We start from the raw sequence: 17,212 nt of genomic DNA on the forward strand, positions 1-17,212 counted from the left end.
ATGGTATATTGCAGTAGTCACAATGCATACATCCCCTCAGTTTGGTATCATTATAATCAGCTGCAGTATTTTGATTACGAACAATTATCATCTTTATGCGTTCTTTTATAACTGCTCTAAGTCGTTTTCCCATTATGTGGACACAGCTCACTAGGTTTTAGATCTTGTTCTCGGGGGCTTCACTAATAGCAGGGACTGTTACTGTTCAAGTTCTATATAAATGGCCTTAAAATAATTAAGCCTGTTCAGAAAAGTTATTTTGTCCAGATTTAATTGTGAAATCATGTTGAAAAGGAAATGGACAAGTTGGAAAATGTAAAAGTAACAAGTTTGAATATGTTTGACTTTTTTTGAGAAAGCTCTTAAGGAAACAAAAACGTTCATTGTAAACATTGTTCTTAAATCAGTAACCAATTTCTTTCTTTGTTTTAACACATAGACAAAGTTGCATGTAAATCCTAGGAACTAATTGTTTTTTATCTGTCAGTCTTGTATCGTCATTATGGACTGGCCAAGACACACTCTTAGAAAAAATGGTTCTGGATACAACCAAAAAGGGTACTATGCTTGCTTCCAATATGGCACCCCTTAATGTTCTATATAGAACTGAAATTGGTTCCCTATATGGAACCCATTTTGGTTCAGTGAAGAACCCCATATATATGGGGTGCCATATACAGTATGAAGCAAGAAATAGAACCCTTTTCGGTTCTCTCCAGAACCTTTTTTTCTAAGAGTGCATGGTAGTCATTCCAAAAAAATGCCTGGGTCTCATTGCAGATGCATCTCTATAGAAGTTAGATGTCTCCGTAAAAGTTGACGCCTTTCCCATATTGGAACAAGCAAGTGGAGACATCAGTGTTGTATGCTCTTTTACCGTATTACCTTCTGCCCCCTGGTTATAACCTCTACTGAAGGTTCTTCAGCCGCCTGTGACAGCTATGCTCTTTGAAGAACTTGAAGGGGCACACTTTGCTAAACTAATCCGTATAACTTATATCAATGATTTGTAAGTCTTCATTGAAACACAAATTGTTGTAATGTGTTGTTCTCAGAACCAAATAAACAGCCAAACATAGGAGAATTTATCAAGAATTATTGTTATTTTGTCTGCATCAATCCAGCATTATTTATTTTTGGGTGATTATTATTTGTAGTTTTAAAATGTGTATGTGGTACACATTAACACAATATACTTATAGTGACAAATAATGCCCTCTAGAAATACTGTGCTTTTGACTCTGTACTGGTACACCCTGTATATAGCCATGGTATTTTTACTCATTGTTATTCACCATATATTTATTCCTCGTGTCACTATTTCTATTTTATCTTTAACTCTGTATTGTTGGAAAAGGACCTGTAAGCATTTTACTGTTAGTCTTGACCAGTTGTTTTACGAAGCATGTGACAAATGCAATTTGATTTCAATGTCAAAGCATTATGACCACCAGTCCAGCAGGTGGTGATATAGCATTTGGAACAGAAACATGGGGAGGAAGTTGGTCAATCAGTAAAAACAGGAAGTATTTTTTTTATCCTAGCCCAAGATTAGCCTAGCGTTACCCGATTGAATCAACGGCTTGATTTTTTGGGTCGATAGGATGTTGGTCGACTGAAATTTCTTTAGTTGAGCAGTAGCAAATGGACACAAGACACCCGTCCGATTCACGCATGTCTCAGTGGACTAATCCATTGCTGAGGCCACGCATCCCCATTACTCTACGACGTGCTACTGAAATTGTATATGGTTGTGCAACACTAATAATAAAACATATTATTTTATAACAAAGGCGCTTTCTCCTGCGTTGGATAGCGGTTGTATCTGCGGTTCTGAAACATAATCTTCAGAGCGCCGTTTAACTGGCGTCTTTTCCTGGACCATGTTGCTATGTGTGTAACGGATGTGAAATGGCTAGCTAGTTAGCGGGTACGCGCTAGTAGCGTTTCAATCAGTTACGTCACTTGCTCTGAAACCGAGATGTAGTGTTGCCCCTTGCTCTGCAAGGGCCGCGGCTTTTGTGGAGCGATGGGTAACGACGCTTCGTGGGTGTCAGTTGTTGAGGTGTGCAGAGGGTCCCTGGTTCGCGCCCGTGTCGGGGCGAGGGGACGTACTAAAGTTATACTGTTACATTGATGCTGTTGACCCGGATCACTCGTTGCTGCGGAAAAGGAGGAGGTTGAAAGGGGGGTGAGTGTAACGGATGTGAAATGGCTATAGCTAGTTAGCGGGTACGCGCTAGTAGCGTTTCAATCAGTTACGTCACTTGCTCTGAAACCTAGATGTAGTGTTGCCCCTTGCTCTGCAAGGGCCGTGGCTTTTGTGGAGCGATGGGTAACGACGCTTCGTGGGTGTCAGTTGTTGATGTGTGCAGAGGGTCCCTGGTTCGCGCCCGTGTCGGGGCGAGGGGATGGTTTAAAGTTATACTGTTACATGTGCATAATAGCAAAGCTACCCAGCATATTGGTGTTGAGAACAATGCGGTGGAGGCAACAGCGGAGTAAGAAGAAAAAACATCCCTTGCCTCATCCGTATATATCTACAGAAATAAGACAGACCCTGCTTCTGTTGATTATGTGAGCTTCAAGCCTCACTCAACTGCAACATGTCGGATAAAATTATTTCGGCTGTTTTTTATCTTTAAAAAAAATTATCGTTACAACATACTCTCTGGTATTACTTATAATTTATTCAGTGTTGTTTACACTGTTCCAAATGGTCAGAAATATTGTAATATAACAGCACCTGTTAGTCACACATAATAGGCTACACACACAGCTCTTGCTCCTATACCTCCTTTTCTTGATCTTCTTATAATTATTATTATTATAATCATCATTATAATAATAAGTAATGTCATTATCATTAGTAGGCTTAGTATAGCAGTCTTGTATAACATACTTCGAGCTGTAGGCCTAAGAGTGCATCTGTTTAGCTGTCTTACTTCCCGTACCTTACTTAGGCCTATATTTCAAGAAAGCCTATAGGCTACTGCATCAATCAATAATTTGTTCATGTCATTCATACTTTGAAATGCAGTCAAGCATTTTAGGTTTTAAAATGACATAACAAAGGGAGCCTTGAATAATTAGCCTAAACAATAAATAAACTGCAACATGTTGGCAATTCCATTCACGAATGCATGCAACTGTTTTAGTCTTTACATTAATAAAGGCGTTACCTTTTTTTTCGTTAGAACAGACTCTACGGTACACTTATATTTTATTTAGTGTCGTTTACACCGTTCTATTTAAATATTGTAATCTGACAACACCTGTTTGGCACACGTCATATGAAGCAGCGCTTGCTCATATAGCCTCCTTTTTCTTGATCTCCAGTAGCTTCCACAACTAAGTGAAATATCTTCCACACATTGGACTTCCTCTTTCTATCCTGAGCAACCGGTAAACATTCTCCTGTTTCAAGTTTATTTTTCCCGTCCTCCACATCGTTTATGCTGCCATGTGTTATGGTGTTGGAGTTTGTTATAACCAATTTATTGACCTGATTATGATATGCTATAGGTCATGCCCCATTGGTCACGTGCATACGATGCATACATGTGTCACGCAAAGCGAGCAAGGTTTGAGGGAATAGGTCATGTTTTTCCTAAACAAATTTGGGATTTTGGTAACAGATCTTTTTAGTCAGAGAAAAAACAAGTAAGAAATGCCTGTCATTTTTTTGCAGCTTCCTCACCACGGACAGCGCGATAAATATTGTTGCTGTGCTATGGTCCCTGGTCGCTGCAGCAGGGAGGAGTGAGAGACAACTTGCGCCAGTCACACAGGCACTCACTGTCATTTTTTTAGCACAGCGCGGCAAGTCTGAGCCCGGCCCAAATCAATTACTGTCGTGCTGGTCCTGCCCCTCAAGGTCAACGGCATCATGAACTTTACCAACTAGCAGGACATTTTAGCCAAAAATATGAATGCCTCTTGTCACAAGTGGATCTTGCAAGTGGACACTTTGCCGCAAGTGGATTTCCAGCAAGACAATAACCCCAAGCACAAATCAAAATTCACAAAGAAATGGTTAATTGACCACAAAATCTGGAAATATTATGTATGGAGGAATGGTCTAAAATCCCTCCCAATGTGTTCTGCAATCTCTAAAACATTTCATAAAAAGGAATATTGAAAACAGAGGTGCCAATAATTTTGACCCCTATCTTTATCATATTTTATTTTTTGTATTACTTGTTGAACAAAAACTCTTTTTCTGAACAATAGTATAACATAATGTAATTCCCCCCCTTTTTTAGCATACAATATATCTCAGTATTTGTATTATTGATTTTATATAGCATTTTTTGCTCATCTTTATCAAGGATGCCAATAATTATGGACCTGACTGTACAGTATGTGATAACGTCTCGGATCCTAACCCCATCATTATCTGTAGTGCTGATAGCAAGGTTGCTGGTCACACTGATTCATTGCTGATAGACTTAGCTGAACCTGTTTTTCTCGGTTGAGTCTCCCTTCCTTCCTGACAGAAAGAGGACACTCTGGTTGCTAATGCTAAGTGATTTCATGTTCCCTTGACTCACTGATTGTCAATGAGCTTGGGACCTCTGTAAGTGTATTTTTGCTGCACCTTCCTTCAGGCAGGGATAAAGGAAGTTCAGGGTTTCAAACCAGGCTTACAAGGCAAGCACACTACCAGGCTCACAAGGCAAGCACACTACCATCTGTGCCAATAGTGTTAGTGCACTTTGCAGAGGCCTGTGTCCAGGGAGGCTGGGCCTGGCTTGTGTCCAGGGAGGCTGGGCCTGGCTTGTGTCCAGGGAGGCTGGGCCTGGCTTGTGTCCAGGGAGGCTGGGCCTGGCTTGTGTCCAGGGAGGCTGTGCCTGGCTTGTGTCCAGGGAGGCTGTGCCTGGCTTGTGTCCAGGGAGGCTGTGCCTGGCCTGTGTCCAGGGGGTTGGGCCTGGCTTGTGTCCAGGGAGGCTGGGCCTGGCTTGTGTCCAGGGAGGCTGTGCCTGGCTTGTGTCCAGGGAGGCTGTGCCTGGCTTGTGTCCAGGGAGGCTGTGCCTGGCCTGTGTCCAGGGAGGCTGTGCCTGGCTTGTGTCCAGGGAGGCTGTGCCTGGCCTGTGTCCAGGGAGGCTGGGCCTGGCTTGTGTCCAGGGGGTTGGGCCTGGCTTGTGTCCAGGGAGGCTGGGCCTGGCCTGTGTCCAGGGAGGCTGGGCCTGGCTTGTGTCCAGGGAGGCTGGGCCTGGCTTGTGTCCAGGGAGGCTGGGCCTGGCTTATGTCCAGGGAGGCTGGGCCTGGCTTGTGTCCAGGGAGGCTGGGCCTGGCCTATGTCCAGGGGAGCTGGGCCTGGATGTTTAAATATATTTATATGGCTATTTATGTACATGTATGTGTGTGTACTCCTGTAGATGAAAGGACATTGATGTCAATCTTAAGAAATGCACTCCATCACCCCTTCCTTCCCCTTTCCACATTTTAGGATGTTATCATTATATGGTGATCTATGAGAATGCTTTGTTTTGGAAAGTGACATATTTATAAAATTGAATCAATTGGTTGACTATACAGCTGAAGAAAAAAAATCCTATAAAGATATTAGTCAAAAAGGAGCCACGCTAGAGCGCGATGAGCCCCCCCACCTGGCCAAACCCTTCCCTAACCTGAACGACGCTGGGCCAATTGTGCTCCATCCTATGGGACTCCCAATCACAGCCGGTTGTGACATAGCCCAGGATTGAACCCGGGTCTGTAGTGACGCCTCTAGCACTGCGATGCACTCGGGAGGCCCAATACACATTTTTTTTTCAATTGAAAAACGTTTATGTGAAAAGCATATCAAATTCAGTTTAATAAAGAATCCTTGACCATTAATGCCTTATAATTTAATTAAGGGATCGTTAACTTTTTTACAGTTTATATCCAGTCAGATGATTCCTTACACTGAACATAGTCTAAGGGCCAGAAGAAACTGTAATCCAACTGTAATCGAGTTGTTAGCCACTATTAACTTGAGGGGATTTGGCCACAAACATTCAACATTGGTGTAAAAAAAAGTGAACTATCCCTTTAACATCTTCAATTTATTCAATTGAAATTGACCCTAACCCTGTTATGGGGTATTCATTTTTAAAGGGATACTGGGCGATTTGGAGATTATTGGTCGTTTTTCTACTTCCCCAGAATCGGATGAACTCATGAATACCATTTTTATGTCTCTGTGTGCAGTTTGGAGATTATTGAAGTTACAGTAGCATGCCATGAGTCATAAGTCATATTCTTTTGAAAATATCATGACAATACCCGCACACTGTCAAATGCTAATTTGCAATCAATGAACAAAAACCTACTCACCAGTTATTTTGGCCACTTTTTCAGGATCCAATCCATATTTTTTCTCCCTATCTTCTCCCCTTTTAGCTTTGCCACCTAGAATTGATCAAATTAAATAAGTTCAATGTGTCATAAATAATTCCCCAAAGTCATAATGACACAGACCGATATTAAAATGTTAGTTAGGTCTGAAGATAATGACTCTGGTTTATCTGTACAACGCTACATATAATACATTCATTTACAGTGCCTTCGGAAAGTATTCAAACCCCTTGACATTTTCCACATTTTGTTACCGTACAGCCTTATTCTAAAAGGATTGTGTCGAGGCACAGATCTGGGGAAGGGTACCAAAACATTTCTGCAGCATTGAAAGTCCCCAAGACTGAAAAAGCGTCCCCAATTTTCTATAGGATTGAGGTCAGGGCTTTGTGATGGCCACTCCAATACCTTGACTTTGTTGTCCTTAAGACATTTTGCCACAACTTTGGAAGTATGCTTGGGGTCATTGTCCATTTGGAAGAACCTTTTGCGACCAAGCTTTAACTCCCTGACCGATGTCTTGAGATGTTGCTTCAATATGTCCACGTAATTTTCCTATCTCATGATGCCACCTATTTTGTGAAGTGCACCAGTCCCTCCTGCAGCAAAGCACCCCCACAACATGATGCTGCCACCATTGTGCTTCATAGTTGGGATGGTGTTCTTTGGCTTGCAAGCCTCTCCCTTTTTCCTCCAAACATAACGATGGTCATTATGGCCAAACAGTTCTATTTTTGTTTCATCAGACCAGAGGACATTTCTCCAAAAAGTACAATCTTTGTCCCCATGTGCAGTTACAACCCGTAGTGTGGATTTTTTAATGCCGGTTTTGGAGCAGTGGCTTCTTCTTTGCTGAGCGGCCTTTCAGGTTATGTCGATATAGGACTCGTTTTACTGTGGATATAGATACTTTTGTACCTGTTTCCTCCAGCATCTTCACAAGGTCCTTTGCTGTTGTTCTGGGATTTATTTGCATATTTCACACCAAAATACATTCATCTCTAGGACACTCCTTCCTGAGCGGTATGACGGCTGCATGGTCCCATGGTGTTTATACTTGCACACTATTGTTTGTACAGATGAACGTGGTACCTTCAGGCGTTTGGAAATTGCTCCCAAGGATGAACCTGACTTGTGGAGGTCTACAATTTTTGGCAACGGTGTGCTTTAGAACCATTCGGACGCCTCCGAGCAGTCGAGTAGGCTGTCCCCCTCAACTTCTAAAACCGAAGTTGTTCCCCTGCTGATTTTTTTAGACTATCAGGGAGCAGGCTCCTACCAACATATTTTTCTGCATGAAATCATATTGTCCTCTCAACAGCAGAAATATGACAAACATACAGTGCATTCGGAAAGTTTTCAGACCACTTGACTTTTTCCACATTTTGTTACGTTACATCCTTATTCTAAAATTGATTAAATTGTTTTCCCCCCTAATCAATCTATACGCAACATCCCATAATGACAAAGCAAATATATACTTAAATATCACATTTACATAAGTATTCAAACCTTTTACTTAGTTATAGATGTTTCTGCGTCTATTTAGTCAGTTATAGTCTTGTCAATTGCCACTGAAAAATAAGTATTTGATGAATATTTGAGTCTTTATTTTTGTTGACGAAATTAACACTGATATGCAGAGGTGTGGACTCGAGTCACATGACATAGACTCGAGTCACAGGGCATGTTCGACAGTGCAGGCGACTGCCAAATGACTGATCAAATCAAATTATATTTGATTTTGATTGACCTACAAATCACCCTGCATCATAAATAACGACTAATTATTATCTGTTCATCAGTCAGTCAGTCAGTCAGTCACAATTTACCCATGATACAGCACGGTTTTGATGCTCTCGAACACGGCGACAACTCAAGTTGATAGAAAATAAAATATCTTGAGACTTGACTTCGACTTGGAGCCTCAAGGCTCGGGACTCGATATTGACTTGAGACTGATGACTTGAAATTATCTGCCCATGTTTTGTAACATTTTGTAACTCATTTTGTGGCATTTTGAGTCCATTAATTATTCGCCACCCAGTCAGAGACAGTAGCCGCAACATCTCCCTCTGATTGGACCAGCAAACTGTCAATCAACACAGGTCGGTGAGTTAGCAAACAGATTGTTGATTTTCTGTACAGCTATAAGATCGGGTCAGCGCAAACATCAAATTGTTGTCACGCCCTGGCCTTAGTTATCTTTGTTTTCTTTATTATTTTAGTTAGGTCAGGGTGTGACATGGGGAATGTATGTGTTTTTGTAGTGTCTAGGGGTGTTGTATGTGTATGGGGCAGTGTCTAGTGTAGTTGTCTAGGTAAGTCTATGGTTGCCTGAAGGGTTCTCAATCAGAGACAGCTGTCATTCATTGTCTCTGATTGGGAGCCATATTTAAGGCAGCCATAGGCATTAGGTTAATGTGGGTAATTGTCTATGTTGTACTTTTGATGCTTGTGTATGCACTTACGTCATTAGCTTCACGGTTGTTTGTTGTTTTGTTTAGTTTGTAAGTGTTTAGTTCGTGGTTCATCTTCGTCTAATAAAAGAAGATGTATTTTTCTCACGCTGCGCCTTGGTCCACTCTCTCACCTCAAGACGACCGTGACAGAATTACCCACCAGAATCGGACCAAGCAGCGAGAATCAAGGCAGCAACAGCGAACACAGGACTATAGGAATTGGGAGGAAATTCTGGACCGCGAAGTACCAGGAGAATATAACCGCCCCAAAGCTGAGCTGGAGGCAGCGAAAGCAGAGAGGCGGCGTTTTGAGGCGCTAGCACGGAAGCAGGAGAGGGATCTGGGCTATAATACCTGGGAGGAGATCGACAGATGGGCGATCGACCCAAGGAGAGTACCGGAGCCCGCCTGGGATTCGATGGAGCAATGTGCGGAGGGATACCGGCGAATGGAGGCAGCACGACGACGCGGTAGGAAGCCTGTGAGTCAAGCCCAAAAATTTCTTGGGGGGGGGGGGGGCTAAAGGGTAGTGTGGCGAAGTCAGGTAGGAGACCTGCGCCAACTTCCCGATCTTACCGTGGAGAGCGAGAGTACTGGCAGACACCGTGTTACGCAGTAGAGCGCATGGTGTCTCCTGTACGTGTGCATAGCCCGGTGCGGTACATACCAGCTCCTCGTATCTGCCGGGCTAGATTGAGTATTGAGCCGGATGTCATGAAGCCGGCCCAACGCATCTGGCCACCAGTGCGTCTCCTCGGGCCGGCATACATGGCACCAGCCTTACGCATGGTGTCCCCGGTTCGCCTACATAGCCCAGTGCGGGTTATTCCACCTCCCCGCACTGGTCGGGCTACGGGGAGCATACAACCAGGTAAGGTTGGGCAGGCTCAGTGCTCAAGGGAGCCAGTACGCCTGCACGGTCCGGTATTTCCGGCGCCACCTCCCCGCCCCAGCCCAGTACCACCAGTGCCTACACCACGCACCAGGCTTCCTGTGCGTCTCCAGAGCCCTGTTCCTCCTCCACGCACTAGCCCTATGGTGCTTGTCTCCAGCCCAGTGCCTCCAGTTCCGGCACCACGCATCAAGCCTCCTGTGCGTCTCCAGAGCCCTGTACGCACTGTTCCTTCTCCCCGTACTCGCCCTGATGTGCGTGCCCTCAGCCCGGTACCACCAGTTCCGGTACCACGCACCAGGCCTATAGTACGCCTTGAGAGTCCAGTGTGCCCTGTTGTTGTTCCCCGCACTAGCCTGATGGTGCGTGTCCTTAGCCCGGTACCTCCAGTTCTGGTACCACGCACCAGGCCTACAGTGCGTCTCAGCCGGCCAGAGTCTGCCGTTTGCCCAGCGGCGCCTGAACTGCTCGTCTGCCCAACGCCGTCTGAACTGCCCGTCTGCCCAACGCCGTCTGAACTGCCCGTCTGCCCAACGGCGCCTGAACTGCCCAACGCCGTCTGAACTGTCCGTCTGCCAAGCGCCGCATGAACTGCCCGTCTGTACTGAGCCTTCAAAGCCGCCCGTCTGTACTGAGCCTGCAAAGCCGCCCGTCTGCCATGAGCCTTCAGAGCCGCCCGTCTGCCATGAGCCTTCAGAGCCGTCAGCCAGCCATGACCAGCCAGAGCCGTCAGCCAGCCATGACCAGCCAGAGCCGTCAGCCAGCCATGACCAGCCAGAGCCGTCAGCCAGCCATGACCAGCCAGAGCCGTCAGCCAGCCATGACCAGCCAGAGCCGTCAGCCAGCCATGACCCGCCAGAGCCGTCAGCCAGCCATGACCCGCCAGAGCCGTCAGCCAGCCATGACCCGCCAGAGCCGTCAGCCAGCCAGGACCCGCCAGAGCCGTCAGCCAGCCATGACCCGCCAGAGCCGTCAGCCAGCCAGGACCCGCCAGAGCCGTCAGCCAGCCATGACCCGCCAGAGCCGTCAGCCAGCCATGACCCGCCAGAGCCGTCAGCCAGCCAGGACCCGCCAGAGCCGTCAGCCAGCCAGGACCCGCCAGAGCCGTCAGCCAGCCAGGACCCGCCAGAGCCGTCAGCCAGCCAGGACCCGCCAGAGCCGTCAGCCAGCCAGGACCCGCCAGAGCCGTCAGCCAGCCAGGACCCGCCAGAGCCGTCAGCCAGCCAGGACCCGCCAGAGCCGTCAGCCAGCCATGACCCGCCAGAGCCGTCAGCCAGCCAGGACCCGCCAGAGCCGTCAGCCAGCCAGGACCCGCCAGAGCCGTCAGCCAGCCAGGACCCGCCAGAGCCGTCAGCCAGCCAGGACCCGCCAGAGCCGTCAGCCAGCCATGACCCGCCAGAGTCGTCAGCCAGCCAGGACCCGCCAGAGCCGTCAGCCAGCCAGGACCCGCCAGAGCCGTCAGCCAGCCAGGACCCGCCAGAGCCGTCAGCCAGCCAGGACCCGCCAGAGCCGTCAGCCAGCCAGGACCCGCCAGAGCCGTCAGCCAGCCAGGACCCGCCAGAGCCGTCAGCCAGCCAGGACCCGCCAGAGCCGTCAACCAGCCAGGACCCGCCAGAGCCGTCAGCCAGCCAGGACCCGCCAGAGCCGTCAGCCAGCCAGGACCCGCCAGAGCCGTCAGCCAGCCAGGACCCGCCAGAGCCGTCAGCCAGCCAGGATCCGCCATCCAGTCCGGTGTTGCCCCTTAGTCTGGTGTTGCCCCTTAGTCTGGTGTTGCCCCTTAGTCCGGTGGGGTTAATTTGGAGGGTGGCCATTTGGAGGAGGCTACCAAAGCAGGTATTGACAATGGTGGAGTGGGGGCCACGTCCCGCACCCGAGCCGCCGCCATGATGGGGCCCACCCCGGACCCTCCCCTTTCTGTGTCAGGTTTTGCGGCCGGAGTCCGCATCTTTGGGGGGGGGGGGGGTAATGTCACGCCCTGGCCTTAGTTATCTTTGTTTTCTTTATTTTAGTTAGGTCAGGGTGTGACATGGGGAATGTATGTGTTTTTGTAGTGTCTAGGGGTGTTGTATGTGTATGGGGCAGTGTCTAGTGTAGTTGTCTAGGTAAGTCTATGGTTGCCTGAAGGGTTCTCAATCAGAGACAGCTGTCATTCATTGTCTCTGATTGGGAGCCATAGGCATTAGGTTAATGTGGGTAATTGTCTATGTTGTACTTTTGATGCTTGTGTATGCACTTACGTCATTAGCTTCACGTTTGTTGTTTTGTTTAGTTTGTAAGTGTTTAGTTCGTGGTTCATCTTCGTCTAATAAAATATGTATTTTTCTCACGCTGCGCCTTGGTCCACTCTCTCACCTCAAGACGACCGTGACAATTGTAGGGAGATAGGATTGCCATAATAAATAAATAAGGGCCAATTTAAAACTTGCACAATAAAGTTCACAGAATTGTCAATTTGAAGAAATGTAGGCAACTTATTCATTACTACATTTAGCTAACATTAGATAAGAATCCAGAGATTCTTACCTTTGCTTGATTCTTACCTTTGCTTGATTCGGTAGTCTCGTTCAGATCATCATAGCATTTGTTGTTCTTTAAGATAGCCACCTTAGCAATAAATGAGCATTTCATTTTTGGGGGGTAAATACAGGTGACTATATTGATAAAAACCACCTTGTCCTAGAGAGATTTACACTTATCAAAACGTCACGTCAGGGTAAGCCTAAACGAAACACAACCCTTATTTTAAGTGTTTCTAAAATCCCCTATGGGGAAAATGAATGGTGGAAAAACGATTGGAACCATTTCCTTGTTTGACCGCTAGGTTTATGGGTATTAGGACTCATACTGTGGTACTCTACACACGTTCTGTGTTCAACCAGTTAGCAAATCGGAAATGTCAGAGTACTGACTAGTACATGAACGTGGCATTCGTCCCACCTCTGCTGATATGTGGTTGAATCATATTCTACCTGTTATTTCAATGATTAACTGAACCTGTGGCAGACACACATTCCTCTGCATTTTTTTATGTTCAGTAGTGTGGTCAGGTGACACAAAGAGGGACTTAGGAAAATTGCAATTGGGTCAGAACAGGGCAGCATGGCTGGCCCTTAGATGTACACAGAGAGCTAATATTAATAATATGCATGTCAGTCTCCTGGCTCAAAGTGGAGGAGAGATTGACTTCAACACTACTTGTATTTGTAAGAGGTATTGACATGTTAAATTCACCGAGCTGTCTGTTTGAAATATTGGCACACAGCACGTACACACATGCATACCCCACAAGACATGCCACCAGAGGTCTCTTCACAGTCCCCAAGTCCAGAACAGACTATGGGAGGTGCACAGTAGGTTACTAGGGGGTAACTATCCTCCCCTAAGAACAATGTCTAATAGCTGACACAAAAAAACAATGTTGAGGGAAAAAATGATATGTGGAGGAAGGTCATACTTTGGCGAATAAACTATAAAGGGAAATAAATGGCTTCAGTTTACACTTTCTTTTTTGTTATTTCATGAAATGTTTTCAGAAAAACTGCCCCCGATAGGATAACTGGCCTCCGGGGGTGCCAGTTACCCTGGTAGAAGATTATGGCATGGGGTTTCACACAAGTGTGTTAAAATACATTTAATCAGTTTTATTTAGAAATTATTTAGTAAGTCATTCTTAAAAACTAAGTCTAGTTGTCTTATTTTAATTATTGAAATAAAATATGGGGGGGGGGGGGGGGGTAATGGTGTTGCACATGTCACCATTAATATCCGCACTATGAGGAGATTTGATGTAAAGTTTCTCTTTTTAACTCACCTGCACATTTTCTTTGTTTTTTCTTTGTTGTTCCTTATCCATACAGTCCATTATGTACAATTGCACTAAATATTATTAGCTTAATGCAAGATTTTAAATCCCAGCAGTCTTTAAAATGACATTCAGGAGCAAAAGGTTATCAATAGTTTTTTAATTCATAAAAATGTTTTATTAATTGGAATATAATATTGGAATATAACTAATAACATTGGAATATAACATTTAATAATAACTTAACTAATTAACTCAGTGTAACATTGATGTGGCAACTCTCTTATGCTCTGCCATTGCATGTTTCTAATTTGTAGATAGGTCACAAATCAAGCTATCCCCAGTAAAATTGGAGCACAACTCATGAGCCCACCTCCTGCACTGCTCACACCTAATCCAGTCCCCACCTGTGACTGAAAACAGGGGGAGAGATGCCAATTGAAAAGCTCTCTCTTAAAAACGTAGGGAGCTATCTAGCTATATGACATAAAATGATGTAAAGCTATCAGTCACTAATGGAAACATTTAGAAATGCAATTAAGTTGCGTTATCTTTTTAATGTATTTTACTTCAGACGATCTGGTAGTAAGGTTGCTAGCTAGCACTCCTTGCAGCTTATGCTAACTAGCTAGCTGGCCAGCATTTACTGCTAGTGAAGTTGCTAGCTAGCAAGTTAGCATAAACTAGCTCTAACTGGGCTAGTCTTTGTCTAAATGACAGGTAGAAACACATTCATAACCATAAAGGGGTAACATATTACTACTTTACTCAAAATGATCTAAATTTTTCTCTCTAAACAAGTGGAATATTTATCTTAAGGCTTTCCTACTTCTATATTTTTAAAAAACAATTATAGATCTAACGTCATTGGAATATATCTATAACTTTTTTTTACATTTCAAAGAATTCGATCAACTTACCACAAAATAATTTTGTTGAAATATCTCTAAAAGTTGTGATGACACAGAGAATTTTTTGTTGTTGAGTTAGAGCAGTGGCAGACAAAGTGTTGGGGAAATAATTTGGTGACATCTTGTGGTCTTAATGTGAATTACAGGGGGGGGGGGGGGGGCAGTTACCCCAGTGGGCTAGTTACCCCCTAGTACCCTACTACATAGAGCATGACTACATGGAAATCTATTCCACATCAAGTAACTCTTTTAAGCAGTAAAATTACATTAAAAACAGATAAAAATACACATTATGGAACAACACAGACACATGCATACAAACACAAGATAACATACGCTCTATACACACATGTACACATTGATTTTGTGTTGTAGATATGTGGCAATAGAGTAGGGGTCTGAAGGCACACACATCAAATCCAATTTTATTTGTCACATGTGCCGAATACAACGGGTGTAGACCTTACCGTGAAATTCTTACAAGCCCGTTAACCAACAATGCAGTTAAAGAAATAGAGTTAAGAAAATATTTACAAAATAAACTAAAGTGAAAAAACTAAAAAAGTAACACAAGAAAATTTTACTTAATGTGAAATATGTTGTGAATGTATTGTAATATTTTTGAAATTGTATAACTGACTTAATGTTGTTGTCTTGGCAGCAGCTAATGGGGATTCATAATAAATACAAATACCATAGACTTATGGACAGCACCAAGAAGGTTCCGAAATTATTCACACACCCTTTTTTTAGGTATTGGGTTTGTAAGAGACTTAAGTGATTGTTTTGTTTGTTTGAACTTTGATTCTTTGACATACATCTTACTTCCGAGGCTCAGGATTTGATGTTCATTGACGTCAGTGCGCAATGTTGCCAACGTAGCACAGTTTCCGGTTCGAGCAAAAGTACGTGGCAGCCATCTTGTTTCCCGTTGCTACTGAAATAAAATAAATAATACGCTGAGCTGAACTTCACTGCGAACCCGTAAAACAAAGTGAGTAAAAATCAATTGATATACATGGTTAATGTCTATGTGAAAGCATACTGTGTCGCTATGGAATTGGGGCTATAACTTTGCTAATTTCCAGTTGCTCGTCTTATCCAATAGACGATTGTTTCGGAAGATGAACATAGGCGCCATTTCCCTCCCCGCTCTCTGAGCAGCTTATTGGTGGCCAGCTGAAAGTAACAGAGGCGTTTAAGAAACTACCGCACTGAGTCCGCCATTTTGGCTCTTGTCTAAACTCTGTCTCGTACGACTGGCGATTTTTGGAAGATCCCGAATGGCGTCAGTTTCACAACGAACTGAACCCCTAGAAACCTTGATTGGTGGAATCTAGTCCGAGGTTTGATTGGTCTGAAGGACAGATCCAAACGTAGTCTTTATTGGTTAGAGAGCCTTTCCCCAACTTTGCAAAGCTTTGTAAACTTTCCTTTGATTTATCGCTTCCTTTTGTTCAGTGGCGAATAAACAGTATCACAGGCCACTGTAGAGCGTATCATCGTCTTCCATGTCTCTCTTCCCTTGTCCAGGTTGCGCTTGTTATATGCTAGCTAACTGTTAGCTACCGGTGTCTCTCTACGTTTGACTAACAATAAATGATCACACCGTGTTACTGTATAAGTTAACTAGCTAAGCTAAACAGCCGCTGGTTTAGCCAGCAGATCCGACCCGCTTGCTTCAACTGTAAACAAGCGGTCGGATCTGCTGTCTATCACTGGTTAGGATAGTTTTTGCTCATTCCAAAAATGTTTTAGTTGGTTAATAATAGGTAACTAACGTTAAATGTTTATCATCAGTGTTGCATGTTGTTGGATTGAACAAACCAAACTATTAGCTAGCTATGTACAAGAAGACACATTTGGGCCATCTACCGTTAATAAGCTAACTTAGTTTGTCTGAATACAGGCAGGAGGCCGAAGGCATCAATAAGAACTCTCTCAAATTACAACAGACATCTTTCTCACATTTTGCTAATGCCCATTAAACCGAGATATGTATCATGTTCATTGTTTACATTCCAGTGTGTTGACTGACAGTTATTGTGAATCACATTATGTTGCGCACTGACTCTTCAAATACTTGAGGACTTGAAGTCTGTGCCTTGTCCCTTGAGCAGCATGATAAACAGCATTCTCTGCTATCTTGCCAATGTGTAATTGCTTCAAACTATGTGATGGAAAGAAAATCATTCCATGCAATACCTGTTTCAATATGGAATTTGGAGAGTACTGTATGTAGCAGGCTATGTATTGTATAATCCAACACGAACTATACTGAGCACAAATATAAATGCAACATGCAACTTTTAAAACGATTTTACAGAGTTACAGTTCATATAAGGAAATCAGTAAATTGAAATAAATTCATTAGGCCCTAATCTACAGATTTCACGTAAGTAGGCAGGGGGCGCAGCCATGGGTGAGCCAGGCCCAGCCAGTCAGAATTTGTTTTTCTCCACAAACAGATAGATTCTCCTCAGTTTCATCAGCTGTCCGGGTGGCTGGTCTCAGACAATCCCACAGGTGAAGAAGCCAGATGTGGAGGTCCTGAGCTGGCGTGGTCACACGTGGTGTGCGGTTATGAGGTCGGTTGGACGTACTGCCAAAATCTCTAAAACGAGGTTGGAGATGGCTTATGGTAGAGAAATAAACGTTAAATTATCATGCAACAGCTCTGGTGGTCATTCCTGCAGTCAGCATGCCAATTGCTCGCTCCCTCAACTTGAGACATCTGTGGCATTGTGTTGTGCTAAAACTGCACATTTTAGAGTGGCCTTTTATTGTCCAAGCACAAGGT

The 17,212-nt window shown here is 44.4% G+C and overlaps 1 protein-coding gene across 6 annotated transcripts in view; it reads left to right on the forward strand.

Moving 5' to 3' along the window:
* Window positions 1-15,309: 15,309 nt before the first annotated feature.
* LOC120026872 (nuclear transcription factor Y subunit gamma-like) overlaps window positions 15,310-17,212 on the forward strand; it is a 59,262-nt gene continuing 57,359 nt past the window's right edge. For all 6 annotated transcript variants that reach the window (XM_038971591.1, XM_038971596.1, XM_038971597.1 and 3 more), the window contains exon 1: window positions 15,310-15,406. In XM_038971591.1, coding sequence (XP_038827519.1) covers window position 15,406 — 1 coding nt within the window. In that variant the 5' untranslated portion in view covers window positions 15,310-15,405. The remainder of the gene's footprint in view (window positions 15,407-17,212) is intronic.

This window comes from Salvelinus namaycush, chromosome 32, assembly GCF_016432855.1.
Source record: "Salvelinus namaycush isolate Seneca chromosome 32, SaNama_1.0, whole genome shotgun sequence".
Taxonomy (NCBI): Eukaryota; Metazoa; Chordata; class Actinopteri; order Salmoniformes; family Salmonidae; genus Salvelinus; species Salvelinus namaycush.